At 30.4% G+C, this 23,715-nt stretch overlaps 14 protein-coding genes across 14 annotated transcripts; 5 read left to right on the top strand and 9 right to left on the bottom strand. All coding sequences in view use genetic code 6, as the record gives it.

The window, feature by feature from the left end:
• Positions 1-23: 23 nt before the first annotated feature.
• On the bottom strand, positions 24-1,487 carry SS50377_26757 (uncharacterized protein; the record flags this gene model as incomplete). Its single annotated transcript, XM_067910563.1, has 1 exon — positions 24-1,487. One exon carries the CDS (start codon positions 1,485-1,487, stop codon positions 24-26), a length of 1,464 nt encoding a protein of 487 aa, XP_067761250.1.
• Positions 1,488-2,251: 764 nt separating this feature from the next.
• Positions 2,252-7,213, top strand: SS50377_26756 (SNF2 family helicase; the record flags this gene model as incomplete). Its single annotated transcript, XM_067910562.1, has 1 exon — positions 2,252-7,213. The coding sequence occupies one exon, from the start codon at positions 2,252-2,254 to the stop codon at positions 7,211-7,213; it is 4,962 nt and encodes a 1,653-aa protein (XP_067761249.1).
• A 6-nt stretch (positions 7,214-7,219) lies between these two features.
• SS50377_26755 (uncharacterized protein) lies at positions 7,220-7,711 on the bottom strand (the record flags this gene model as incomplete). The annotated part of the gene is made up of 1 exon (XM_067910561.1): positions 7,220-7,711. One exon carries the CDS (start codon positions 7,709-7,711, stop codon positions 7,220-7,222), a length of 492 nt encoding a protein of 163 aa, XP_067761248.1.
• Positions 7,712-8,739: 1,028 nt separating this feature from the next.
• On the bottom strand, positions 8,740-9,831 carry SS50377_26754 (Lysophospholipid acyltransferase; the record flags this gene model as incomplete). Its single annotated transcript, XM_067910560.1, has 1 exon — positions 8,740-9,831. The coding sequence occupies one exon, from the start codon at positions 9,829-9,831 to the stop codon at positions 8,740-8,742; it is 1,092 nt and encodes a 363-aa protein (XP_067761247.1).
• A 635-nt stretch (positions 9,832-10,466) lies between these two features.
• On the top strand, positions 10,467-10,778 carry SS50377_26753 (uncharacterized protein; the record flags this gene model as incomplete). Its single annotated transcript, XM_067910559.1, has 1 exon — positions 10,467-10,778. The coding sequence occupies one exon, from the start codon at positions 10,467-10,469 to the stop codon at positions 10,776-10,778; it is 312 nt and encodes a 103-aa protein (XP_067761246.1).
• A 408-nt stretch (positions 10,779-11,186) lies between these two features.
• SS50377_26752 (uncharacterized protein) lies at positions 11,187-11,726 on the bottom strand (the record flags this gene model as incomplete). Its single annotated transcript, XM_067910558.1, has 1 exon — positions 11,187-11,726. One exon carries the CDS (start codon positions 11,724-11,726, stop codon positions 11,187-11,189), a length of 540 nt encoding a protein of 179 aa, XP_067761245.1.
• Positions 11,727-11,845: 119 nt separating this feature from the next.
• Positions 11,846-12,250, bottom strand: SS50377_26751 (uncharacterized protein; the record flags this gene model as incomplete). The annotated part of the gene is made up of 1 exon (XM_067910557.1): positions 11,846-12,250. One exon carries the CDS (start codon positions 12,248-12,250, stop codon positions 11,846-11,848), a length of 405 nt encoding a protein of 134 aa, XP_067761244.1.
• A 63-nt stretch (positions 12,251-12,313) lies between these two features.
• SS50377_26750 (Major facilitator superfamily protein) lies at positions 12,314-13,774 on the bottom strand (the record flags this gene model as incomplete). Its single annotated transcript, XM_067910556.1, has 1 exon — positions 12,314-13,774. One exon carries the CDS (start codon positions 13,772-13,774, stop codon positions 12,314-12,316), a length of 1,461 nt encoding a protein of 486 aa, XP_067761243.1.
• A 636-nt stretch (positions 13,775-14,410) lies between these two features.
• SS50377_26749 (Phospholipid-translocating ATPase) lies at positions 14,411-18,046 on the top strand (the record flags this gene model as incomplete). The annotated part of the gene is made up of 1 exon (XM_067910555.1): positions 14,411-18,046. One exon carries the CDS (start codon positions 14,411-14,413, stop codon positions 18,044-18,046), a length of 3,636 nt encoding a protein of 1,211 aa, XP_067761242.1.
• A 51-nt stretch (positions 18,047-18,097) lies between these two features.
• Positions 18,098-19,660, top strand: SS50377_26748 (putative Phosphatidylinositol-4-phosphate 5-kinase; the record flags this gene model as incomplete). Its single annotated transcript, XM_067910554.1, has 1 exon — positions 18,098-19,660. The coding sequence occupies one exon, from the start codon at positions 18,098-18,100 to the stop codon at positions 19,658-19,660; it is 1,563 nt and encodes a 520-aa protein (XP_067761241.1).
• A 31-nt stretch (positions 19,661-19,691) lies between these two features.
• On the bottom strand, positions 19,692-20,873 carry SS50377_26747 (uncharacterized protein; the record flags this gene model as incomplete). The annotated part of the gene is made up of 1 exon (XM_067910553.1): positions 19,692-20,873. One exon carries the CDS (start codon positions 20,871-20,873, stop codon positions 19,692-19,694), a length of 1,182 nt encoding a protein of 393 aa, XP_067761240.1.
• A 413-nt stretch (positions 20,874-21,286) lies between these two features.
• SS50377_26746 (uncharacterized protein) lies at positions 21,287-21,628 on the bottom strand (the record flags this gene model as incomplete). The annotated part of the gene is made up of 1 exon (XM_067910552.1): positions 21,287-21,628. The coding sequence occupies one exon, from the start codon at positions 21,626-21,628 to the stop codon at positions 21,287-21,289; it is 342 nt and encodes a 113-aa protein (XP_067761239.1).
• A 133-nt stretch (positions 21,629-21,761) lies between these two features.
• SS50377_26745 (Signal recognition particle) lies at positions 21,762-23,273 on the top strand (the record flags this gene model as incomplete). The annotated part of the gene is made up of 1 exon (XM_067910551.1): positions 21,762-23,273. One exon carries the CDS (start codon positions 21,762-21,764, stop codon positions 23,271-23,273), a length of 1,512 nt encoding a protein of 503 aa, XP_067761238.1.
• A 13-nt stretch (positions 23,274-23,286) lies between these two features.
• SS50377_26744 (uncharacterized protein) lies at positions 23,287-23,628 on the bottom strand (the record flags this gene model as incomplete). The annotated part of the gene is made up of 1 exon (XM_067910550.1): positions 23,287-23,628. The coding sequence occupies one exon, from the start codon at positions 23,626-23,628 to the stop codon at positions 23,287-23,289; it is 342 nt and encodes a 113-aa protein (XP_067761237.1).
• Between the last annotated feature and the right edge of the window lie 87 nt (positions 23,629-23,715).

Below are 23,715 nucleotides of genomic sequence, written 5' to 3'. Positions count from 1 at the left end.
ATAATTAATTATTGTTAAAAGTTTCACAATCTTGTCTTTTCAGATAATAATAATTTTTTCAAAACATATTCTAAACGCTCCTCAGGGCGTTTATACTGACGTATATAAGGTTCTTAGCATAATGCAAAATTACTACAGACGAAAATAGCAACTAAAAATTACTCTTAATTTAAACCTGGAATAAAAGTTTCCTTATCAACTTTAAGAAAATTTCGATAGACAACCTCAAACACAAACTCTCTTGATAGTAAACTATGAATTTCTGCCTTAGACAAAATTTTAAACAATTAGTAACTATCAACCAATCTAGACTCTGTTTTTAACGAACTGAATATATTTTTAATCATCTGTGTATATTTGCTAAAAACTCTAATAGCCTATGGGAATTGTTTGAGATCAGGACTCAATAAAGGTTTTTCTTAAGTTAACCCATAACAATGAGCCTTGAACAGATACTTATCTAAAAACTTAGCATATATATCGGCTATTTTCCAAGAATTCTAAATTGTAGTGATAGTATCTATGTCTTCTATTTCATCACTATACTTATAAGTATCATATGGAGTAGATATTTTGTATTCAGGTTCATATTTTACTTGCTATTTACTATATTTAATCTGATAAACGTGTTCGGCAATACTATGAAGTAGAAGTTAAAAACCAAAAAATGAAAGACGCTTAATATTGACATAATTCGTACTATTAATATTTAACTCTTTATTAATTTTATTTGTTTCTGATATTTTTTACTTATAAACGTTTACTAGCGCTTAGTTTGAATTTTGCATAGAGATCTCTTAAATAAGTTTAGACTATCGAAACACTGCTTTTTTAAATATAACTGCTAATTAGTGACTATTAATAAATTTAGGATAAATCCCTGTATCCTCTAAATATCTTTAACATTCTTATTCATCTAGTGTCATTCCAGCACATATTTTTGGTGTGAAATTATTAAATAAATCCGATATGGCAGCAAAACATTCTGTGATTGATGTTTTTGGTATAATTAATTTAAATCCAGTCTAGGAGCCATAAAAAGTGAACTAATCTGCCAAACTATTAATAAAATTTTAAAGAGTAAAATCTTAATTCAAAAGCTATGATTTAGCGATATTCAAAGATTAAACTTTCTATATATTTTGTTAGGAAGATAATAACGATTTTTATCCAAAATCGCACATACAATCAAAAAGAATTTCTAATGGGGCTGGAGCCATTTTTCCTTCATCATACAGAGATTATAATTAATTCTGAACTGTTTTGTACTCTTAGTGTGGATCTTACTATAATGAGTCGTTGATTATTGTTACTTCATCGTAGTTTAACTCGTTTGTATTAATCTCTACTATAGAGCAAATTTATTTTGACTAAATCTAGTCAATAGACGACATCATTTCTTATAATTTTTATTATATTAAAGGATCTATAGCTTAGTTTGCTAATAGGCTTAATTATTATTATATTGAGTCATACGAAAGTTCCATTTTTTGAAACAGAATTTTATATAAAATACTATATAAATTAGCTAATAAATCAGCAAATGATTTAGCTTTAGGAATAAATTAAATAAGCTAAAAATACGCTTTTATCATTATATAATATTCGTAACTCCGATATGACTACGAAGTTAACTTAGACTGAATCTTTATATATTGAAAGTAGTACATATACTGAAAATATAAGTTAATAAACTGAGAAATATATTTAAACAGATAAATAAATAAACTAACAATAATAGACAGAAATGTTATACCCATGTACTAATTTTACATAGGTTTCTATTGTAGATGAGTCTTCTATTTGTAATTTTAAAAAAAATCATAATTTTAGGCCTAAATAAGTGTCAAACTTTTCAATATAAATTAGTATAAAATAAGCTTAAAAAGTAAGGCTTCCAACTAATAGATTTACAAGAACAATATAACAATAGTGATTAATTATTATGATACTTCTAAACTTATTGATTTGGTATTTTAATTACTTCTTTTACTTTTAACTTGAGATGGTTATTTGCTAAATTTTAATATTTATGTTATGAGTTAATATGTAATACACTTTCAGCTTATGATTTTTGTTGTGTTGGTGTGCCAAATATTATTATTTACCATAGAATCTATAGTTAACAAACAATAATAATTCATAATATATCTTATCATAATAACATGTTTATAAAATTTAATCTAATATATTAATATGCATCTGAATAAAATTGAAATATTTTTAAAATTAGATTTTCCACTCCATCAAAATGAAATAAATTCCTAATACAATTCCTATCATAAAAACTTCAACAACAATAACTTTACCAAATACACCTTTAAAATCATGTAGCGAGTTTTGTGCTACATGTGAACGTAGTGGTAATACTTATAGATGTAAACTTTGTTGGGCCTCAACTCATTAAAAATGTGGAAATAATCAATAGTATTTATTATGTAAATCGTGTTTTATGACTTCTTGCTAATATTGCTTATGTCCAGGCAATAATAAATAGTGTGAATGCTGCCAAAAATTTTATTGCATAGATTGTAAAGGAGGAAGAAACACGTGCAAATGTTGTTAATAACTAGGCGGTAGTATCAAAAGTATAGTTTCTGTTTATATTAAAGAACAAGGTTCAGATGAAGATCGTTTACTTTTTTTAGTTAAAATAGAAGATAGATCTTTTTGGCATGTTAAATTGGTTAGCTAAAAACTACTAAAAATTTTAAAACCAAGGCTAATAACTGAACACAAAATGCAAAAAGTATCTTTGATTTGTGAAACGTTAATAGCAGATTTTGGCGCCGAAACTTTTATTCCTATGATTAAAATAGACTATTAGTATGATAATTCAGATGAAGAAGATATATAATTAGATGGAGAGGAGAGTAATGGTTCTAATTTAACAAATTTTGCATCTAATTAGACTTTTTAATAAAATACATAAGATGCTGGCTTAATAAAATCAAATTAAACGCATTTTTAATCAATAGATTAATATTTATGTGGTGATCAGACTATTGAATTAGTTGGTTGTGAAGAATAATTACTTTCATACGGTAGACTACTTGTTTCAGCTGGAGTTGAGCCATGTCATTTAGTCCCTGAAAAAATTCTTGATTAGATTGATAATAAAATATTTAAAATTAAGTGGTTAAATATATAATTTAAACAAAGCACTTCTGAATCTTTAGTTTATTTACTACCTTTTGGAAGAACTGCATTAATAAAATTTTTCTTAAATAAAGATAACTTATTAAGAAAAAATTTTTATATTTCATGTCAAAAAAGCTCATGTTTCTAAGATGTCACTATAGATAATATTGTATATTAATAACTTACATCTATTCCCGAGTATATTACTCTTGATAATAAGAATCTATATGATTTTTAGTTAACAGGAATCAACTGGCTTCTTTAAGCTCATCAAAGAAACCAAGGCGTAATTTTTGCAGACTAGATGGGATTAGGTAAAACAGTTTAGTTATCTTGTTATATTGCTACATTATATCACCTTAAAACAACAAATCCGCATATAATTATAGTTCCAGCAACAACTCTATTAAATTGGCAGCGCGAACTTTAGAAGTGGGTTCCATTTCTAAATGTTGGACTAATAGAAATTACAGACAAAGACTCATTTTAATATTATTTAGACAATGTTTAGGACATTATTTTAATGTCTTATGATACTATTATGCATTTACACAAAAGAAAATTTATTAAAAAGCTTACTAAAGTATATAATAAATTTGAAACTTTAATTTGTGATGAAGGATAAAAAATAAAGGCTGGAGGTAGTACCGAAGTGTACTAGGCTTTACTGCAATTGCATGTCGAACAAAAAATAATACTTAGTGGCACTCCTATCTAAAATTGCTTCTAAGAGCTATTAAATTTATTGTAATTTGTTGACCAAGAATTTTTCAGGAAGAGTATGAGAGACAAGTTAATATTGTTAGCAGAATAAAGTTCAGATGATCTTAACTCAATTGACGATAGAATAGAGGCAATCTCTTAAATATAGAAAATTATAAAACCATATATGTTGCTCAGAACATCAAATGATGTATTTAAGACTCCGCTATAAAAAGTTGAAGTTATTATTCCAGTGCCACTTACCGCTAAATAATAGATGATTTATGCTAGTATTTTATATTAAGACAGAAATGTTTTAGCTAATAAAAAGGTTAAAGTCATTACAAAGACATTAGTTAACCTCCGCCATATAGCAAACCACCCTATATTGTTGAATAAAAACTATGAATACCAACTTAGTCAAATTTCGAATGAAAAAATATTTAGTTTAAGCAATAAATTTTAAGTAGCCATTCATTTAATTAAATAAATTATTTTAGATAATAGAAAAGTAGTTTTATTTAGTTAGTTCACTATGGTTTTAAATATATTTAACATTGTTTTATCTAGATTAAAAATTAACTATCTAAGATTAGATGGGTCAGTTAATACTTAATAGCGATAAATATTAATCGATAGATTCACTAATGATAAAGATTAAAATTTATTTTTAATTTCTACCACTGCCGGGGGATTGGGTATTAATTTATAGGCAGCATCAGATTTAATTTTTTATGATGCTAGTTGGAATCCATAAATTGATGTTTAAGCATAATATAGAGCTATCAGAATTGGATAAACAAAATTGGTAAGAATATATAAACTATGTTCATAAGATACAATAGATGAAGCTATTATTTAAAGAGCTAGTTAAAAATTATAATTTTCATACATTATGGTAAATACAAACAAGCAAGAAACAGGGCCAGATGAACATACTGAAATGCAAGAATTATTAAAATTTGGCTCAGAAAAAATATTAAAACTGTTCAACAAAGATTAATTATTAGATTAAGCCTAGCAAATAAAAACTAGTGGTCTAATTTTAGATAATGGCGAAATTATGTCGAATGCATAATTAAAAGAATATGAAAAACTAATTTTTAAATAACCAAATGCAGTTAATTAAGATAATGTGTTAAAACTTTAAAGTGGGCGTATTGATTAGTAATAATTTTTCTAAGCATTCAATGTAGTTAAAGTTGATACCGTCTAACCTGTAGAACAAAAAGAAAAGCAAATTATTATAATCAAAAAGGAGATGGAATAACCAGTAGCAGAAAACAATTCAAACTGGTAAAACATATTCACCGATATTTTCGGATAAAATGAAATTTAAATGGATGAAGAAGTTAAGAAAGGTCCAAAATTTAATTTGAATGCGATAAGCGATTCTGAATCCGATAAATATGTTTATAACTAAGAGATTTCATCAGACAGAGAACCAATTTAAAAGCCATAAAGACCACCAGCCCAGCTAAATTTAATCAAAAAACAAAAACCAACATATATTCCTACTTAAAATATATAATTATTACAAAAAGTTGGCAATGAACCTAATTTAAAACCAGATGTAAAACCCGAACAATCCTTCTACATTAATTTGGATATAAATAGGATTTTGGAAAATCCTGGGGATTATCTTAATGTTATATAATAGTCCTATAATTAGTATCAAGAATTAGCACCTAAAAATGAGCAAATGCAAGAGTATGTCGATGAGGCCAAATAATACATTAAAAATAACGAAATGGTGAAAATTCTTTTCGAATTGGCTCTATAAGACTCAAATTTGTCATTTTTATTCCTACAAACTCTTAAATGCCCAGAACTTGAGAAAACGTTCTACGAGGAGCTGCGCAAGCAACGGAAAATTCAACAGACACTAATGGCTGAATTTTTGACCCTTTTGCTCGAAACGAACAAGGCGACACTCAAAAAGCTAAATATTGAAATCGACGAAACCGAAGGATTTGTCTATAAAAACGTTATCCAGCCATCTCAGCATTATGCAATGCCGAATTTTGCCAATTTGAATCCCTCTATTGCCACAAAATGTAGCTAACATGATTTTGTGTCAAGTTTGACGAAAACTCACGAGAATATCGAGTTCTTTGAATTCGACACTACAGATTTCTTCACGTTCGCTATACCGTCCAATTCACTTGAAAATTAGGAGATTCTGAAGGCGTAAATAGGCAAATAAATTGAAAAAATTAACGAAATTAAAGCGTAGGCATCTATTGTTAAAGCGTTAGAATTCATCCTCTTGACAGTTGAGTTCAGAAAAATATCGATTTAAGTAATGAAAGTTTCGTATTTCATTAAGCCTTAATAGGCATCTTAAATCACATAAATTGACCTATCACATTATCAGCATGATCCACGACAAGTCTAAGCACAGCAAGCAATTGTGGTAGTGGTGTCAACTCTTGTCCAGAAAATGCCACACTTTACATCTCGGCTCATCTCATTTTTCAATACTAATTCAATTTAAGTTCACCCTTTTGGTTCGAAAAAATATATGGAATCGATCACAAAATTCTCCACCACTTTACTAGACTCCCGAGAATTGGTCGCTGCATTATACGTTTTATCTATTAAAATAGGGAGCTTTGTGCAGAAAATCAGCTACGTTCAGCTATTCAAAGTTCCAGCTTGGGGAACCGAGTTTGCACCAGTTATACCTCAAAAGTATGTTAAAATTGATCCATTGCGATCCTCACAAAATATTTCAAACTTCAACATTTCTTTTATTTAAAAAATACAGTCAACAATATAAAAATACGGAAGTTTAAGTTAAAATTTAGCTTTATATTAAAAATGTGATAATAATATATACAATTTACTTTCTATTGCATCACAATTTTCAGCTAGACACCATTTTGGAATTGTTTAAAATCCAACTGATACGGCAAACCGCCTCACTACATTGTATAGAGCAAAAACTTTCTGTAATCAGGCCCATACTTAATTACCATCAAACTTACGTTTCCTTATTATGTCGATGATACCATCAGAGTGGGCGATGATTTCAGTTGCCTGTGTGGCACACCATATAGCGGAAAACGGTATAACAATGATAGGGATTGAGAAATGTCAAATATTCAGTGTAGTGAGAGCAATTCGGTCAAAAGTTACCAATTAGTCTGAATTAAAACTGAAACACCTATCCCTTGCTAAAGATTTTTTAGTATTTTTTAATAGCAAAATGGATGTAATAGAACTTGTTGAGTGCCTATTAGTAGTAGTAGGGGTCACATTGGCAATTATTTGCGATCAACTTATGTTATCATATGAATTGGTTTATACTGAATGTTGGTTGAGTAAAAAATTAACAGAAACAGGATTGCTACCCAATATAAAGTGAAATATTTCAGTCACAGAATTTTGACCTTTTAGGTAGTTGTGGGCGAAAAGAGCTTTTTGATGGTGCAGCACTTTGAATACGCTTTACAATCATGTCATATTTTGTGAAATGTTATGCTGTTCGATCAGTCCATCGGTCACTTGTATTAAAACTAGATACGGGTGATGTTTACTATATATGTTTGAACTATTCAAGGGATTTGTAATAAGTCAAATCATTGTATTTTTAAATTTACGGTTAAAGATAAATTTATCGCGGTCCGTTACGCTTCACTTTATTCTATATTCCAGGTTTTAATGTATAAGCCCCCGGACCGGGGATCATTCTTTTTTCGTTATTTGCTTTCTCAAAATATGTAATATGAGGGCTTGCATTAATTGTGATAGAGGAAAGTGGAGGATCTGGTTAGTAGGATAAATCACGCTGATAAAATTTATTAGTTTTATCTTTATCAATTCTGAATAAAACTCTCTCCTCCGTTTAGCGACCAAATGACATTTTTGGTGGTTATATTAATTATATATAATATACCTATATGATATTCCATTTTTTAATAACGTGTAAAGCTGTATGTATTACAAATTGATATGAAATTATTCAAAAAAATAATATTATCAAATCAATAATGTTAAATTGAAAATATCATACTTACTTCATATCTCAAGATTTACCCTCTGGTTATATTTTAGTTCTAACTTTATTTCTTTTAGCTTATATCTCTAAACAGTCGATACTTTTCTTTTATAAGATATTTTATTATTCACACTTGACTGAAAGAAATCTCAGTGAATTGTCTTTGCTAGGAAGAGGAAGTAGAATATAAATGTTACTGTCCAAATAACCATAATCTGCTAGTTTCTCAGTATTCGTTATAGACAATATTTTTTATTAAATTTACAAAAAATTGCATAAAACATCTAAGTCTATGCGAGTTATTTTCTTTTTAGCATTAATTTTATAATTATGGAGATTTCTAAACTTGCTGTATGTCAATGGGCCATAAAATAAGTCGGTAAATTTTATATTCATTTTATCTGTAAACTTGAATAATTATTTAATAAGATATATATTCATATAATCATTAGGTTTTATTTTATTTAACCTATAGATATAATTATAAATATATAATTTTTTATTAATAAATGCTATTCAGTAAATATTTTGATTGTATCAATGTTAATAAAAATAAATAGCCATATTTGATTACTATTAAAATCTTACTTGGATTAAAAATATTATATTATAATTTATATAAGCGAGTAAATTTAAATTAATGCTAATAAATTTTCAATAATAAAACATATAAATCATTTAATTACAAATTTATCGTATGATAATCTTTTAATGACACATTAATCAAAATCAGCGCATTCATTTGTATATTGATACTTAGTTTATGTATTAGAATTAAATATACTAAAATAAATGCTATTAATCTGTAAAGTCAACTCTAATCATGTAGCATTTTAATTATGTATCTATATTTTATTAATCCAAAATAACATAATAGAACTTTTAATATATTCTCATTTGTTGATTGAGTTTTGATTATCCTAAAGATAATCTGGTCTTTAGAGTACGATTTAATTATTTGTGATATCATCATCAAATTATAATTTTGATAAATTTGATAAAATCTGTTAATCCAGGATACTAAATCTATTTTTATCGTGCTACTAATTTCGTTGTAAATTATTCTTCTTACATAAAACATTGTATTACTTTTATGTACCCATCCAACCAAAATCCTTTAACCAATAATTGCTGCATTTTTCAATCTCTTTATTATAAAAGAAATACATAAAATCATTAAGTTAATAAGGCACATATCTAGAATTTTCTATTTCTGCTAAAAAAATTCCCATTCTATCACTAAAATTTTAAACTGATTCATCATGCTAAATTTCTTAAACAACACTCTATTTTATTTTGACAAATCCACAATTACAAAAATTACGTATTAATTCTTAAAATTTGCTGCGTCCTGCTCCTGATATATCCAATAATGTAAAATATTACATAGAAATAATAACTACGTGACTATGCCTGAAAATTCCAGTTTTAAACCGTGATACCGTAAAAGAATTACTAAAAGTACCTTATGGAAATGATAGTATTCTGGTTTCAGTTGGCCATTATATATTTTCTGGGGTATCTCTGTTAATAAATATTGGTTAACATATCCTAATAAATGGAGAAAGAAATTTTATTTCTTACAAGTTATTCTTAGCTAAAAATGATGGAGAATATGCTAGCTATAAAAATAGTGCATCAAGAAAACATCTATGAGATGCTGCCAGATAATTGGAATCTACTTTTCGTGGGAATGGATTACAAAAAATTAATAACAAAGCAGAAATAATCATCAGATTTACATGAATTAAGAATTTACAAAATTAATATGTATTCTTATAATATGATAAAGGTTTTATGATGAGATATAAAATTAAACTTATTATAACAGCTAATAATACTCTTGGAATAACAGTAAGTGCAATTGGTATAAATAAAATTCCCTTAAACATATCTAAAATATGAAACCTATGCTTATATTACAAAAATGGGTTTAGTTTATCATGGGAGAGACCAAAATTCTTTTTTATTTAGGAATCTTCCATTTTTGTATTTATTATAATATAATATTTTATTATAATTATATGATAAAAGCAAATGCAGTAATTTCGTCCAATATATACATCTGATCCTAACTATGATATTACAGAACGAAGTTTTTACTACAGATCAATTATGCTGTCGTACTTAATAGTAAATAATATTAATTAAAAATCTATTAACAGCAAGTATTTGTTTCCTTTCAAACATGATAGTAAAGTAAATGTATTGTTAGTTCTTTAAAAATTAGCTCGATATTTATAGAAAAAACCTTAAATATTTAAAGACCAGATTAAGTCAGTAGAAATATTAGATTAATCATATAGTAAAAAATAAATGAAAAGGTTGATTAAACTAAATATTTTAAATATAATAATAAAAGGCTAATAATGCTTAGTTTAATTCTTATATTCAGGTTTTAAAATAATAACAGATTTCCATTCTCCAAAATAAAGTGTCAATAATCCTTGATCTAAAAAACAAAATGTAGTGAGGAAATAATAAAATATTTCCCAAGTATTATGGATATTTTATAGTCATTTTCAGTTTTTAAACTCCCTATATGTTTGATATAGATATGTTTATTATTATATATTGAAATGCGATTTCCTCACACTCCACTTATCGCTCCTATATAAAAATGGGAGAATTAGGTCATCGTACTGGCTCATCTCTACATAGATCTTGGAAAACACATACAAAAGTCATCAGAAAAACATCAGAAGATTTTAATAAATCAAAGGAAAAGTATATGCAAATAAAAGAAGCTAAAGCTCTTTCTAAGGAATTTAGAGAAATATAGTAATAAATCATTAGAGAAAAAGTTGACAAAATTAAAGCCTAAAAATAAGCTAGAGCTGATAGATCTTAAAAGAAAATCACGATTGATCCTAAGAAGGTTAGAGGCATGTCTAAAAAGCAAATAAGATCAATGGGGATCATTAAGGAATGATGCGGTTAATTTCAACTTTCTTAAATAGTTTTTGTAAAATACATTTTTTACTAAATTGATAGAGTGTTTTTATTTTAGAAATTATATTTATTCATTAATTTCTAGAGTTACTACATGTATTTCTATTAGTCATATATAACGAAACTAAATGATATTATTATTACCTAAACTCAGTTTATATATCTTAATATATGCAATGTTTCGTATATTAACAGCCAGATTTATTAATATAATAAAAGTTATATATCTGAATTTATATTACTCTATTTCGCTTAATTTCTTGTAAATTTCGTATGATTAAAAGACTATAATAATGGAATAAATTTGTATATTATATTTATTTAGTAATGTGTTCCACCATGATTATTCAGGATCTTTAGAAAAATTTAAAAAATCTATATAATAAAATCACTACGGAAAGATTCTTTGAACAGATTATGGTCTCAAAATTGGCAGTTAAACTTTCTTTGAGTGTTATGATTAGTTTCTCTATGGACTTTATAGTTTTCTTAGAAATTCTTCTGAAGAATGAATTTTCTTAGTAATTGATTTATATTTCAATTTCGGTTTAGTATAATCTATATTTTCTGTAGAATTTTTTTCTTATGATTTCAAATGCACATCATTACTACCAATATCAGTAAAAACCATCAAAGATCTCATTACTTTATTCTTTTAGGAATAATCAGCTCGAGTTTCATTAAGACTATGATTTAAATGATAACATTAAGACCATTTATTATGGCCATTATATGTTAATATCGATGTAGGAAGAGTAATTGGCATAGGTTTTTATTATGATCGTACTTCATTATTTAAATTTGTCATAATTGTTTAATGAATTGTTGAATACTATTCAAAATGCAACTAAGAATTAAATAATGGCCCACTAACTTGAAAAGCTCGTTCACGTTCTTTCATTTATGTTAAAATATCTGCATCTGTCATTAAAAAATATTTATAATATATTGTATTCTTTAAGTATAATTAGTGAAAGTTTTCAATAAAAATATTAATTATATTGAACATATAAAATAGTATAATATATTATATGAATTTTTAATTGATCACTGTTCAATTTTTATTACTTTAAGCAATGCTCCTTTATCGCCATCTTCTACTTAAGAACATGGCAATGGCTATCCATGAGAATCAAAGCCAATATCCCAATCTAAATTGAAATTGGGACTTAACACAATATTAGGACCATACATTTTCATCTTAAATTAAGAAGTAGGCCCACCTTAACCATGACCGTTAACTTAACCCTCACCTGTGACTTATAACCAAAGATGCATATTATCATGATCAGCAATTTAAAATAAATAGGTATTAGCGTCACGAACAGACATATGGAATGTTGACCAGCGTGAACCTCCATCAAGTGCCTCAACCTTACCATCTTTACAGATTCTAACGAACTTCTTAGTCCTTTAACATTAAAGACGTACTAACTGCTTAGTGCCGATCATTTTGTGCGGAATATATAATCCATTATCAATATATATTATTAAAACTAAATAATATTTTAAAATTCATTCAGTTGTCAAAAGATCTTCACAACCTTCTTCAATATCCTCTAGTACTTCATGTATACCCTCATAAGCCGTGTCTATCTCCAACTTTCTGACTTATTCTTATCTGAATGCCTTTTTTCCATTCTCGTAGCTCCCTACACCTAGTCTAAAAATCGATAATAAGAATCCAACAAACCCGCATACACCGCAGATTAATATACAATATATAACACCTTCTTTAGAAACTTATAACAACATTGAAAATATACTATAAGCTAAACTTTGCCCAAATGTTCTCGCAAATGTCGGGAATGCTGCTACCTACGAAATATACATCGGTGGAGTTGACATAAGAGCCATTGGGTAAAGAATCTGAATGAAAATATTCGCAGAAGTGAACGCCAAAATGTAAAAAGAGATAAAGCAAAAAATATTGTTTATTCCTACTAGTAAAAGCAGGTTAAACACAGCGTATGAAGCAAAAGCAAATAAAATGATAGTTCTATTTAAGATTTTTTTTTATAATCTTGGAATAAAAATCATTAAAATGATTACCAAAAACTATGCTCCACATTATACGCCGCTAATACCAATTTAGCTAATTTTTCCGTATAAAAATTGAGTTAAAACGTAGTTAAGACAGCCGAGGATTAAGAAACCGATGATGCAACAGATAGTAATCGTAGATACTGGGTTTTTACAAAATTTAAAATTTAAAATTGGATTTTCACTTCTTTTTTCAAAGAAGTAGAATATAGTACAAAATACGCATCCTAGAACCAAAGAAATTACTGCATAAACTGTCTTGAAAAGTGCACAAAATGAGAAAACAAAGCAAAAACATAGAACAAAAATAACAAGTAAGAGACTTCCAATAAAATCAAACTTTACATTTTTTTGAATAATTGGGGGTTATTCAATAAAAATAAGACAAACTATAGAGGAAAGTGAGAAGAAAATACCTATAATAAAAGTGTACTTCCAAGGTATATATTGAACTAAGAAACCTGCAAATGCAGGACCAATTAAGCAGATATAATTTCCAGTTTAAATCATAATAAATACTGACTTTTATATATTTTCTTAATTCGGAAGCAGCCTAATCAAAATATCTTTGGAACCCAATAATCCTGCAGTAACTGCTCCAAATAGAAATCTAAGGGCCAAGAAACCATAAAAATTTATAGTGAAAAACATACCAATATCTAAAACAATAGTTAGCGATAAATAAAGTAATTAAATATTTACAAATCCTAATTTTTCACCTAATCTAGATAGGGGAATTGCACATGATGTAGTGGCCACTAAAAATGATGTTAAAATCCACTGGGCTTACGAATTGGTCCAATCATTATCTTTTTAGATTAATGGAAGAGCTATTAATAAGGATATATTATCAAAGAAGGTTATACAAAAAATAAATCCCATATATGGTATGAGAAATTTAGGGTTTGTAGCTCCTGGTTTTAACTTGTACATTTTTCATGAAAGTATAATAATCATTTAATATTATATTATATTTTTAATTAGTTTACAATATACAATTGTATAAATAATTTAACCCCAAGTGAGTATTTATCTTGTAGCTGGTTTATTGTTATTTTATAATATTATTTTGTGAATGCTTATTGAAAGTAATGCGTAATCTGTTCATTATTAATTTTATTTATATTACTCGAACAATTATCTAAATAGTTTATTATTTTCATATCAATCACTAAATTAAGGTTAATATGAGTAGATTATAATCACTGGAAGTATTTTTATATAGAAACGTCAAAATCTTAATTATGATTTTGATAATCTATTACTGCTGTATTATATCATACATATATTTATATCTAAAGTTATGAAATAATAATTATATATTTATTTATAGTGTAAAATAACAATAACTATATTAACTAAAATGAGATGAATCAAAGAATTAACTTTGATCGTTAATAATATGTATTGTATTAAATTTATATACTTAGTTGATTTGTCATATTAATATAAAATTAATTTTATAACTATTTACTAGCATTTACTTATATTATAAAATAATAGTATTTAAAGTTAAAGGTAAATTAAATATAATATATTAATTATTTACTAATTAAACACTATCTAAAAATGATAAGGAAGCTCAAATCGAAATCTAAAGGTAAATTTGCAACCACATAGATTATTATTGAAGAAGCTAATAAAGTGGAAATAAATTTCTATGATCCCCTTAATGCAAAGAATAACCTCATATCATCGTGTAAGTATCGCTGGTGGAACTTTATCTTTCTGTTTTTGTATTAACAATACTAAAAACCATCCAATGTTTTTTATCTTGTCTAAGCTATGTCAAATTTAATCCCTGGAGCTGCAGTAATTAATCTTTTTTCGGCATTTGTTCCTGTTGTTTTTGTTTTATTAGTAGCTGCTTTAAGAGAAATTTTAGAAGATCTTGGTAGATATAAAGCTGACAAATAAGCAAATTCTCAAAAGTATAAAGTTTTGCGCGACGGAAAGTAAATAGATATCTGCAGCTCAGATATAAAACAGGGTGATATTTTGTTCCTCATGAATACACAGGAAGTCCCAGCAGACTCTGTGCTCCTGTACTCTTATGATGAGTCTCGCATAGGCTTTATCAGCACTGCTTCTCTGGATGGAGAGTCGAATTTGAAAATAAGAAATCAGGTTCTCCCCTTTACTTTGATCAGCAAGGCACACGATGACGTTGCATAGGTTTTCTCTAACTTCTTCGGTCGGGTAACTGTCCAGCCGCCCAGCAATGATATGCACAAATTTAATGGAAAGCTGTTTGTTTCCTAGGACGTTCCCGTCAAGGATATTTAGTCAAATACCGATTCAAACTAGCACATTACGGATTAAAATAATCTACATTTTGAGTATGATATAAATTTCTAGATGGATAATGTACTACTAAGAGGTGTTCGAATTTAAAATACTCAAGAGGTGATTGCTGCTGTAGTATATACTGCTAAGGATACCAGACTCATGCAGAACCAGCTTCCATCCAAGAATAAAACTTCTAGACTAGATACACGAATCAATTTTCTTATTCTGCTTATAACTATTTTGGCATTATGCCTCATAGTTTCATTTGCAGTTATTGGATATACCGTTAATTTTGATGGATTTGCATATTCGGCAGAAACCAATGGGCCAATTAAAGCAGTATAACGATTTGTTTAATATCTTATTATTTGTGCCTATCTACTTCCAATCTCTCTTTTTGTCACTATTGAAATCGTAAGATTCCTATAATCTATTCTCATCGACCTGGACAAGAAACTTCGACGGAAGGATATTCTCGAGTGGTAGGAGCGCAACGTGGGCACGCCCATCTCGAAGTCCCCGTTCTACAACGAGAGCGCGGTACAGCACAGCGTGCAGGTCCGGAACTCGATCGCGGTCGAGAACTTGGCGGAGGTGGACATCATATTCTCAGACAAGACGGGAACGCTCACGAAGAACCAGATGACCTTCCACTCCTTCATCGACAAGAGGAACACCGTGTACGACGTGAGCAAGGCGATGAAGAACAAGGTCTGCCCCATCAAGGACATCGACCAGGCCGCCAAGTTTTCGTTCGCCCTCTGCAACACCGTGCTGCCCCAGATCGAGAACAACGCCATCGTGTACCAGGCGGAGTCCCCCGACGAAATCTCCTTCGTGGAGGTCGCGAACCACTTCGGGCTGCAGTTCAAGCTGAAGCACTCCAAGGCCATCTTCTTCGAGTACAACTACCAGGGCAAGACCATCAGCCTCCAGTACGAGGTCCTCGCCGTGGTGCCCTTCTCCTCGGCCCGCAAGAAGATGTCCATCGTGCTCCGCGAAATCGGGTCCGTGCTGCTCTCCGACCTCACCGCCTTCAGCCAGTTCGTCTCCGCCGGCGCCGTCTACTGCACCCCGCAGGAGATCGCCCTGCCCGGCGAGACCTTCGTGCTGTCCAAGGGCGCCGACTCCTTCATCATGCCCTACATGGACATCTACCAGGCGCCCGAGTTCTACGCCCAGGTCCAGGTCAACGTGGACAACTTCTCCAAGTTCGGCCTCCGCACCCTCGCCTTCGGCTCCAAGCGTCTGGGGGACGCATGCCAGTGGCTCGAGCAGTGGGACCAGGTCAAGCTCCTGCCCGAGGAGGACGGCCGCTACGAGGCGCTCACGGGCGAGCTGGAGCGGGACCTCGTCTTCCAGTGCGTGTCCGCGATCGAGGACGAGCTGCAGGACGACCTCCAGGAAACCCTGACCTCGCTCCTCGCGGCCGGTATCAAGGTTTGGATGCTGACCGGCGACAAGACGCTGACGGCTGTCAACATTGCCAAGGCTGCCGGCCTCGCGCAGGCGGACAGCCAGTTCATCTACCTCACCGCCGAGGCCTACGCCGACGCCGTGAAGGGGGCGACGCAGAACACACAGAAGCAGCAGGAGAAGCAAACGCTCAACCAGCTGATCGACCACGGCGTCCAGCTGCAGACGGAGCACCTCACCGAGGCCCAGAAGAAGGGCTACTTCGCCCAGCTGGCCATGCTGTACGAGATCACGACCAAGAACGAGTCCAAGGTCATGTCCTACATGAAGTCCATCTTCAACAAGCAGGTCGTCCAGGAGGAGACCGTGCCCATCACCGTCGTCCTGGACACCGACATGTTCAAGCTCCTCATCAAGCACAACCTCCAGTACAAGTTCTTCCACATCGCCGTCTTCTGCAGCTCGGTGGTCTGCTGCCGGCTCTCGCCCCAGGAGAAGGCGCTCATCGTCAACCTGGCGCATCAGTACAAGCCCTACCTCACCACACTCTCCATAGGGGACGGCGCCAACGACGTCGTCATGATCAAGACAGCGCAGATCGGCGTGGGCGTTGCCGGGCGCGAGGGCCTCCACGCCTGCAACTCGGCGGATATCTCCATCCCCCAGTTCTCCTTCCTCAAGCGCGTGATCTTCGTCCACGGCCGCATCAGCCACTTCCGAAACTCCCAGCTCGTCGACTACTGCATCTACAAAAACTCCATGCTCACCTTCGTCAACCTCACCTACGCCTTCTTCAGCAAGGTTTCAGGAAATATAGTCACTGAAAGTTTACTATTAACAATTTTTAATACTCTAATGACATTTATTCCTATAGCAGGATATTCTCTGATGGAAAAAGATGCATATGATATAGACTTAATGAATTATCCCCAGGGGCTTAAATATTTTAACAAAAAATATAGTCCTAATTTAAGAAGTGTTTTTATTAATATGTTATATAGTTTTTTATGTAGTTAGGTTTTATTTTAAGCATAGAGATATATTTTTGGTAATGGGATTATTTATAGAAATGGATTTGCCGGGGATTTATATTCTTTATAAGTTTTAATTATGAGTTCGATTTGTATTATCGCTATTGTTAGAGTATATATTATTACATAATTTTGGAATTTTTTAGTTTTTGGTTTACTGATGTTGTCATTCTTTATTTTCTGGTTATGCTTAGTTGTTGGTAATTTTTTCACAGGGTTTGGAATAGGGCTTCATGGATAGCTTTTCTTTATTTTTACAAATTTAAATTACTGGCTTATGTTTATTTCTATGGTATTTATTTGTCTATTACCAGGATTTTTAAAACAGTCTATTCAAAGAATATGGGTTCCTTAAAATAATGATATATTACTAGCTAATCATGAAAATATTTGTGCTATTAAAGATGAATTATCCTTAGAAACAATCAATTTAAAGTATGATAAAGCTTTAGAAATTTTAGTCCTATGAATGAAGTATTATATTATTTATGTATATTTTGACCATTCCGCATTTTATAAAATGAAATCAACTTCGAAGTCTTTTATGAAAAATGCAACCAACCTACCTACATTAAGACAAGATAGATATAAGGGAGATTATTTAGATGATGTTAGGCATGGTATGGGTGAACTAGAAACTGCGGATGGTGAATCATACTAGGGAGAATTTGCAAATGGATAACGAGCCGGATATGGAGTTTGTAGATATCCTGATGGTTCACTCTATAAAGGTTCATGGGAAAATGATTCACCATCTGGTTAAGGCGTATTATTTTTACCAAATGGAGACGTTTTCGAGGGCTCTTTTACATAAGGAGAAAGAGCAGATGGGCCTGGAAAATTGCAATATGCGACAGGTGAATTATATGAAGGTGATTTTAATGAAGGCTTGCCAAATGGTCATGGGTATTGTTAGTTTACCGATGGTAGCTCTTATGATGGGTCATGGAAATAGGGCGCAATGGAAGGAAGGGGAACTCTTACTTTTTCTAACTAATCAGTGTATTAAGGAGAGTTTAAAAATTGTCGTAGACATGGCACAGGTACTATGGTGGATGGATAAGCTACATATACGGGTGAATGGGTTGATGATAAACGTAATGGTAAAGGTAGCATGACCTATCCTTAGTAACCCAATGATTAAGCATAACCTGTTTATACAGGTATCTGGTGTGATGATGAAAGAGCAGGAAATGGTGTTATGAGATATGCTGACGGATCATTATATGATGGATAGTGGACAAGAGACATGAGACATGGTTAAGGAGTTCTGACTCTAATTGATGGTTAAAAGTGGATTTCTGAGTATAGAAATGATGAAATTGATTCTAAAAAGGTAAGAGTTGAATTTCCAGATTCTAGTGTATATGAAGGATCATTTAAAAATGGTATGGCCCATGGATAAGGTAACATTTAACTATCCGATGGAACTAGATACTCTGGTGAGTTCTGTTAAGGAATGCGTCACGGAGAGGGCACAGATATTTTATCATCTGGTGAAAGTTTTACTGGAACATATGCAAACGATAAAAGAAACGGTCGAGGTGTTTGTAGATATCCTAGTGGAGATATCTATAGAGGAGAATTTAGAGATGGATGTAGATAGGGGCATGGTATTTTAGAAGAGTCAACAGGAGGAAAATATGAAGGCTAATTCTTTAATAATTTGAAACATGGGAGAGGTATTTATAGATATAATGATGGAAGTGAATATACCGGCGAATTTAAGAATGATGTTAGAGATGGAATGGGTATCTGTCGTTATGCGGATAATTCTATATACGAAGGGATGTGGAAAAATGACAAAAAGCATGGTCATGGATCAAATATTAATGGAGGTACTGTATAAGTACAAGGTCTTTTAAGCCAAACAAAAGAACTATCCTCTACTAGACCTGCTACATTTAGTTAAAGCACAGTTGTTCGTTCTACTTTAGCATAGAGTAATAAATTTATGACTTCTATTCGGGATGCCCCACCTCCTAGTAGGAGTGGATTATAACTCAATAATAATACTCTTACTCCCAAAGGTTAAGTTGGTGCAGGCTCTTAATCATTTAATTATAGATCAGGAACGAAGTGAGGTTTTGTCATATTAAAACTAGTAATATAATTCACTCTATATTCAAATGTTTTAATTCGATTCTTCCTAATTTAGACGGAGTCGTTATCGACGGGATTTCTATTGGTTGGGAAAACGAACCATAATTCTTCTCTTTATTCAATTCCTCTTAATATAAATCATCATTAGTTTCTTCTTTATTAATATTTTGATTAGATGACTTGCAAGCTTAAATAATCTCATGTGACTATCTACTATATTCTTAATCCTGATAAAATTTCTCCTATTGGCCATCTAGTATTATTAGTTCATTTTATAATTAAGGCATCACAATTATTTCATGTATTTCAAAATCAAAAATATCTTCTTTTTTTTCTTCTTAGTGACATTACTGTTAAGCTGAAGAAATATATTAAACAGAATTTTATAATTATTCTGATGGCTGCTAGACCACTTTCTCACCTACCTAGTTAAATTGAATCTTAAAAAATTCAATGGGTTTATCAATTAAATACTCAAATATCTACAAATATAAACACGGATTTTCTTATACTACCTAGAGATTAATATTTTATTTTTCATCTATCTACTCAGATTTTAAAGAACATTATGATATCTGATCTACCCTTGGCGGTAACTCATTAATAATATGCGAGGGTCTTGCTGGGCTAGGTTATTTAATAGGAGTAGATAATTCAATTAACTTTAATCCTTAATCACTATCATTAGATATAGTAGATAAATTCGTGTGTATTTAAGAGATTTGGTTAATTTCTTTCTCTAAATATGGATTATACCTATTGATTTGTGAGGACTGATATTCAGAATTATCTAACTTAGAAATTATTAAAGAATTATTAACAATAGTGTTCGTCAAGATTGATTATTATAATATATTCACAGATTTTTATAATTCAACATTTTCTCTACGTGTTCGTTCTGTTCTTTTAATAAAAAAATTTCCTTATTGTTAAAGCGCCTTTTATAAATGTTCTATTTGTTTTGATTACTATATATTTTCTCGTTATAACGACAATTTTTACTTTCTGAGACGTTCTATTAACTATTCTTCAGAAAGAGTGGTATATCTCTAATTTGTCGTACGAATTTAACGCTATAGAGGAGCAGTTAATTAAATAACTGGTATTGCTTCCTATTTTATTATTACTTACTACTCCTAAATAATATCGTCACGGTATTCAGTTTTCTTTTTGTTCTTCCAACAACTTTGCATTTTTTTGATTCTAATTTTACTTTTTATACTATTAACCTTATATTGTATGATAATTAATTTTATAGAAATGATAAAGTAAATATTGCCACCAATACCGCAAATTAATTTAAAAGTACTTCAAACATCTTTGGGTTTATTAAACCAGCCAAATTCATGTAGAAAAAATAAATATTCACCTAGAATAATTTTGAAAAGCAAGTCATAGGAGCAGATTTTAGATGAAGAATCATCAGATTTGAGTAATATTTTTAGTACAAAATAGGAATATTTTGCTGAAAGAGTCAAGTAGTCTCTTTAAGAGCTGCAAAATTTACTAATAGTGGTGGACTAAATTAATTTTCAACGGTAACTTAATTTTATCACTTTAAAAAAATAAATAATTTACGTTACAAATTTTTTAAAAGACCAATGACTCACTTTTTCTTTCCTTTCTTGTCAACATTCTGCGGAGTATCATCACTGATCTCGTCATAAACAGCATTAAGCAGTTCTACTGACTTAATATTCTACTACATTAATTTAGCTTGTTCAGCCTCATAGGCTTTTGATTTAATTTTTGGATCTAAATTGAACTTGATAGGTTTGTCTAATTGATTCCGCCAATATTCATCGAAAGCGTGAACTTGATGATCTGTTCTATTTTCATTTGATTTTGGATGAAGCGAGTGCAAAACTGGATGATAAAGAGGTCTTTGCTTTCTTTACATTTCAAGCTCTATAATTCGATTTTTTTCTGAAATTTTGTAAAAAGACATTTAATCTACTTATCCTGATTGTATTGTATTGTTTATAAGTATTGAAGTAGATTAAAATTAATATAATTAATTTTTAGTAAATCTCAGTATTATATATTAAAATACTTGTTAAATTTAATTAACGCCATTCCACATGCTCTAAGTAGATCTACTTTCATAAATTGCAAGGCTTCGTAATACATTTGGCTTCAATGAATCAAATTACAAGAAATATAGATCGTAATTATCTGCATAGTTACCAAATCTTAGAAAGATAGTAGCTCCCCACCATCGTAACTAATCCGCTCCTTTTTTCTATAAAACTGGCGATACCATGGTTATATTCTCTGAAAAACTTTTAGAATTAATTGCAGTAGAAGCTGAGAGGTCTATAGCAACAGCAAACGAAATGAATTTAATAGCATAAGATACAGGTGCTCTCAAACATAGAAGAAGAGTAAATAATCGTTATAATCGTGCTATAGAAAGATACTAAACCTTATATGCTCTTTCTAAATCACATGCTACCCCTTTCACTTAGCTTTAATCTTATGCCTTACTTAACTCTACAATTGGCATTAATCATTAAGAGAATGATGAATTTTTTGATGCTGTCGAGGCATTTTAACGTGCATCATCAGCTATAAGTTTGTCTTAATTAGATGAAGGAGTTAGAAGTTATTTATTATTAGATATTAACTCTCGTTTAGAACATTGTGAATATATGGCATCGGTATTTGCTGATGGAGATCAAGCAGTTATATAATAAATCAAATAAAGTAAGATTGATTGTCATAATGAAGTATCTTAAGTTTAAAGTGGTCAGGCTCAACATTTAGATGATATATATTCTATTTATGATAATTCAATCGTAATTCCTAAAGGAAGTGTGCGTAAAGTTATTCTTAAAGCATTTAAATAACATCAAAATATATTGAATAGTAATATATAATAATCAATTGACATCATTAAAAACTTCTATTTACAGCATTCAAATACTTCCGATGGTTTTTATCTATAGCCATTTTTCTATCTTTCACCATCAAAACCTTTCCCTAATGAAATAAAAATTAGCTTTAAAAAAGTGACAGTTTATTTAAAATGCCTTTCAGATCTTATTAATATTACAAAACAGTATAGTGAACGTCCACGTCCTTTTGACCCTTAGAACTTACAAAATTTGTTGTTTACCCTTAATTCTATTAGAGAACCAATTTTGATACAATACAATAATATTATTTCACTTCATTTTTCACTATCTTTAGTTTCACGTTAATTTAGTTTTTAAAAATATAAAATTAAAAGAACTAACGGTGCTATATAAAACGCAGTATTCACTATTTTCAGCTTAAAATAGTTGATTTAGAATAAGATTAAAGTATAAACAGGTATAGAGGGGTTATTAAACTAATCTGTATTTTTAATTAATAATTTACAGATCTCGGCAGATACGGTTGAATAAGCAATATACAATATTTTAACAAAAGATAACGTGATTAAAGGTTTGTTAATGGCCAGCTAGATTAAATAAATCAGAAAAGATATAAAGTATTTAGATAATAATAAAGATATATATAGACTTGTCTGTCCTATGCCAAATCCAGTGTTTTTTGATGCTGTACCTGAAATTTTAGACGCTGATGATTGCCTATGGGGTATTATCTGAAATTCTTGTAAATTCACTTAATTTGTTATTTCTAATGGTATATGTTACCGCCTAACTGAATTAACTTTTTCTAATAATGAATAGATAGATTGTCCAGTTATTTTACTTTATGAGAACATTCTTATAAAAACTTATCCTTTAACTTTATATTCTTAATAAGAGTGTGCAATAATTATTAGTTTAATAAATATGTTTCCTATGCTTCAAACATACTACACGAATCTGAATCTGTCATTAAAATTGAATCCTAGGATAATCCTTCACTATCAGTGACACATTTTTATGACATGCTATAATTTGAGCATCGTAGTTACTTTTGTGAGGGTGCAGAGAAATTAGAATATTTTAGTTTCATTTTTAAAACTACCTTTTTAAAATTATTCTATATAACTAAATAACGAGCTAAAATTTCTATTTTTGTTTTATATTTATTATGAACATT

This window comes from Spironucleus salmonicida, chromosome 7 (assembly GCF_000497125.1).
Source record: "Spironucleus salmonicida strain ATCC 50377 chromosome 7, whole genome shotgun sequence".
NCBI lineage: Eukaryota > Fornicata > Diplomonadida > Hexamitidae > Spironucleus > Spironucleus salmonicida.
This window is presented reverse-complemented; position numbering and strand designations above follow the sequence as displayed.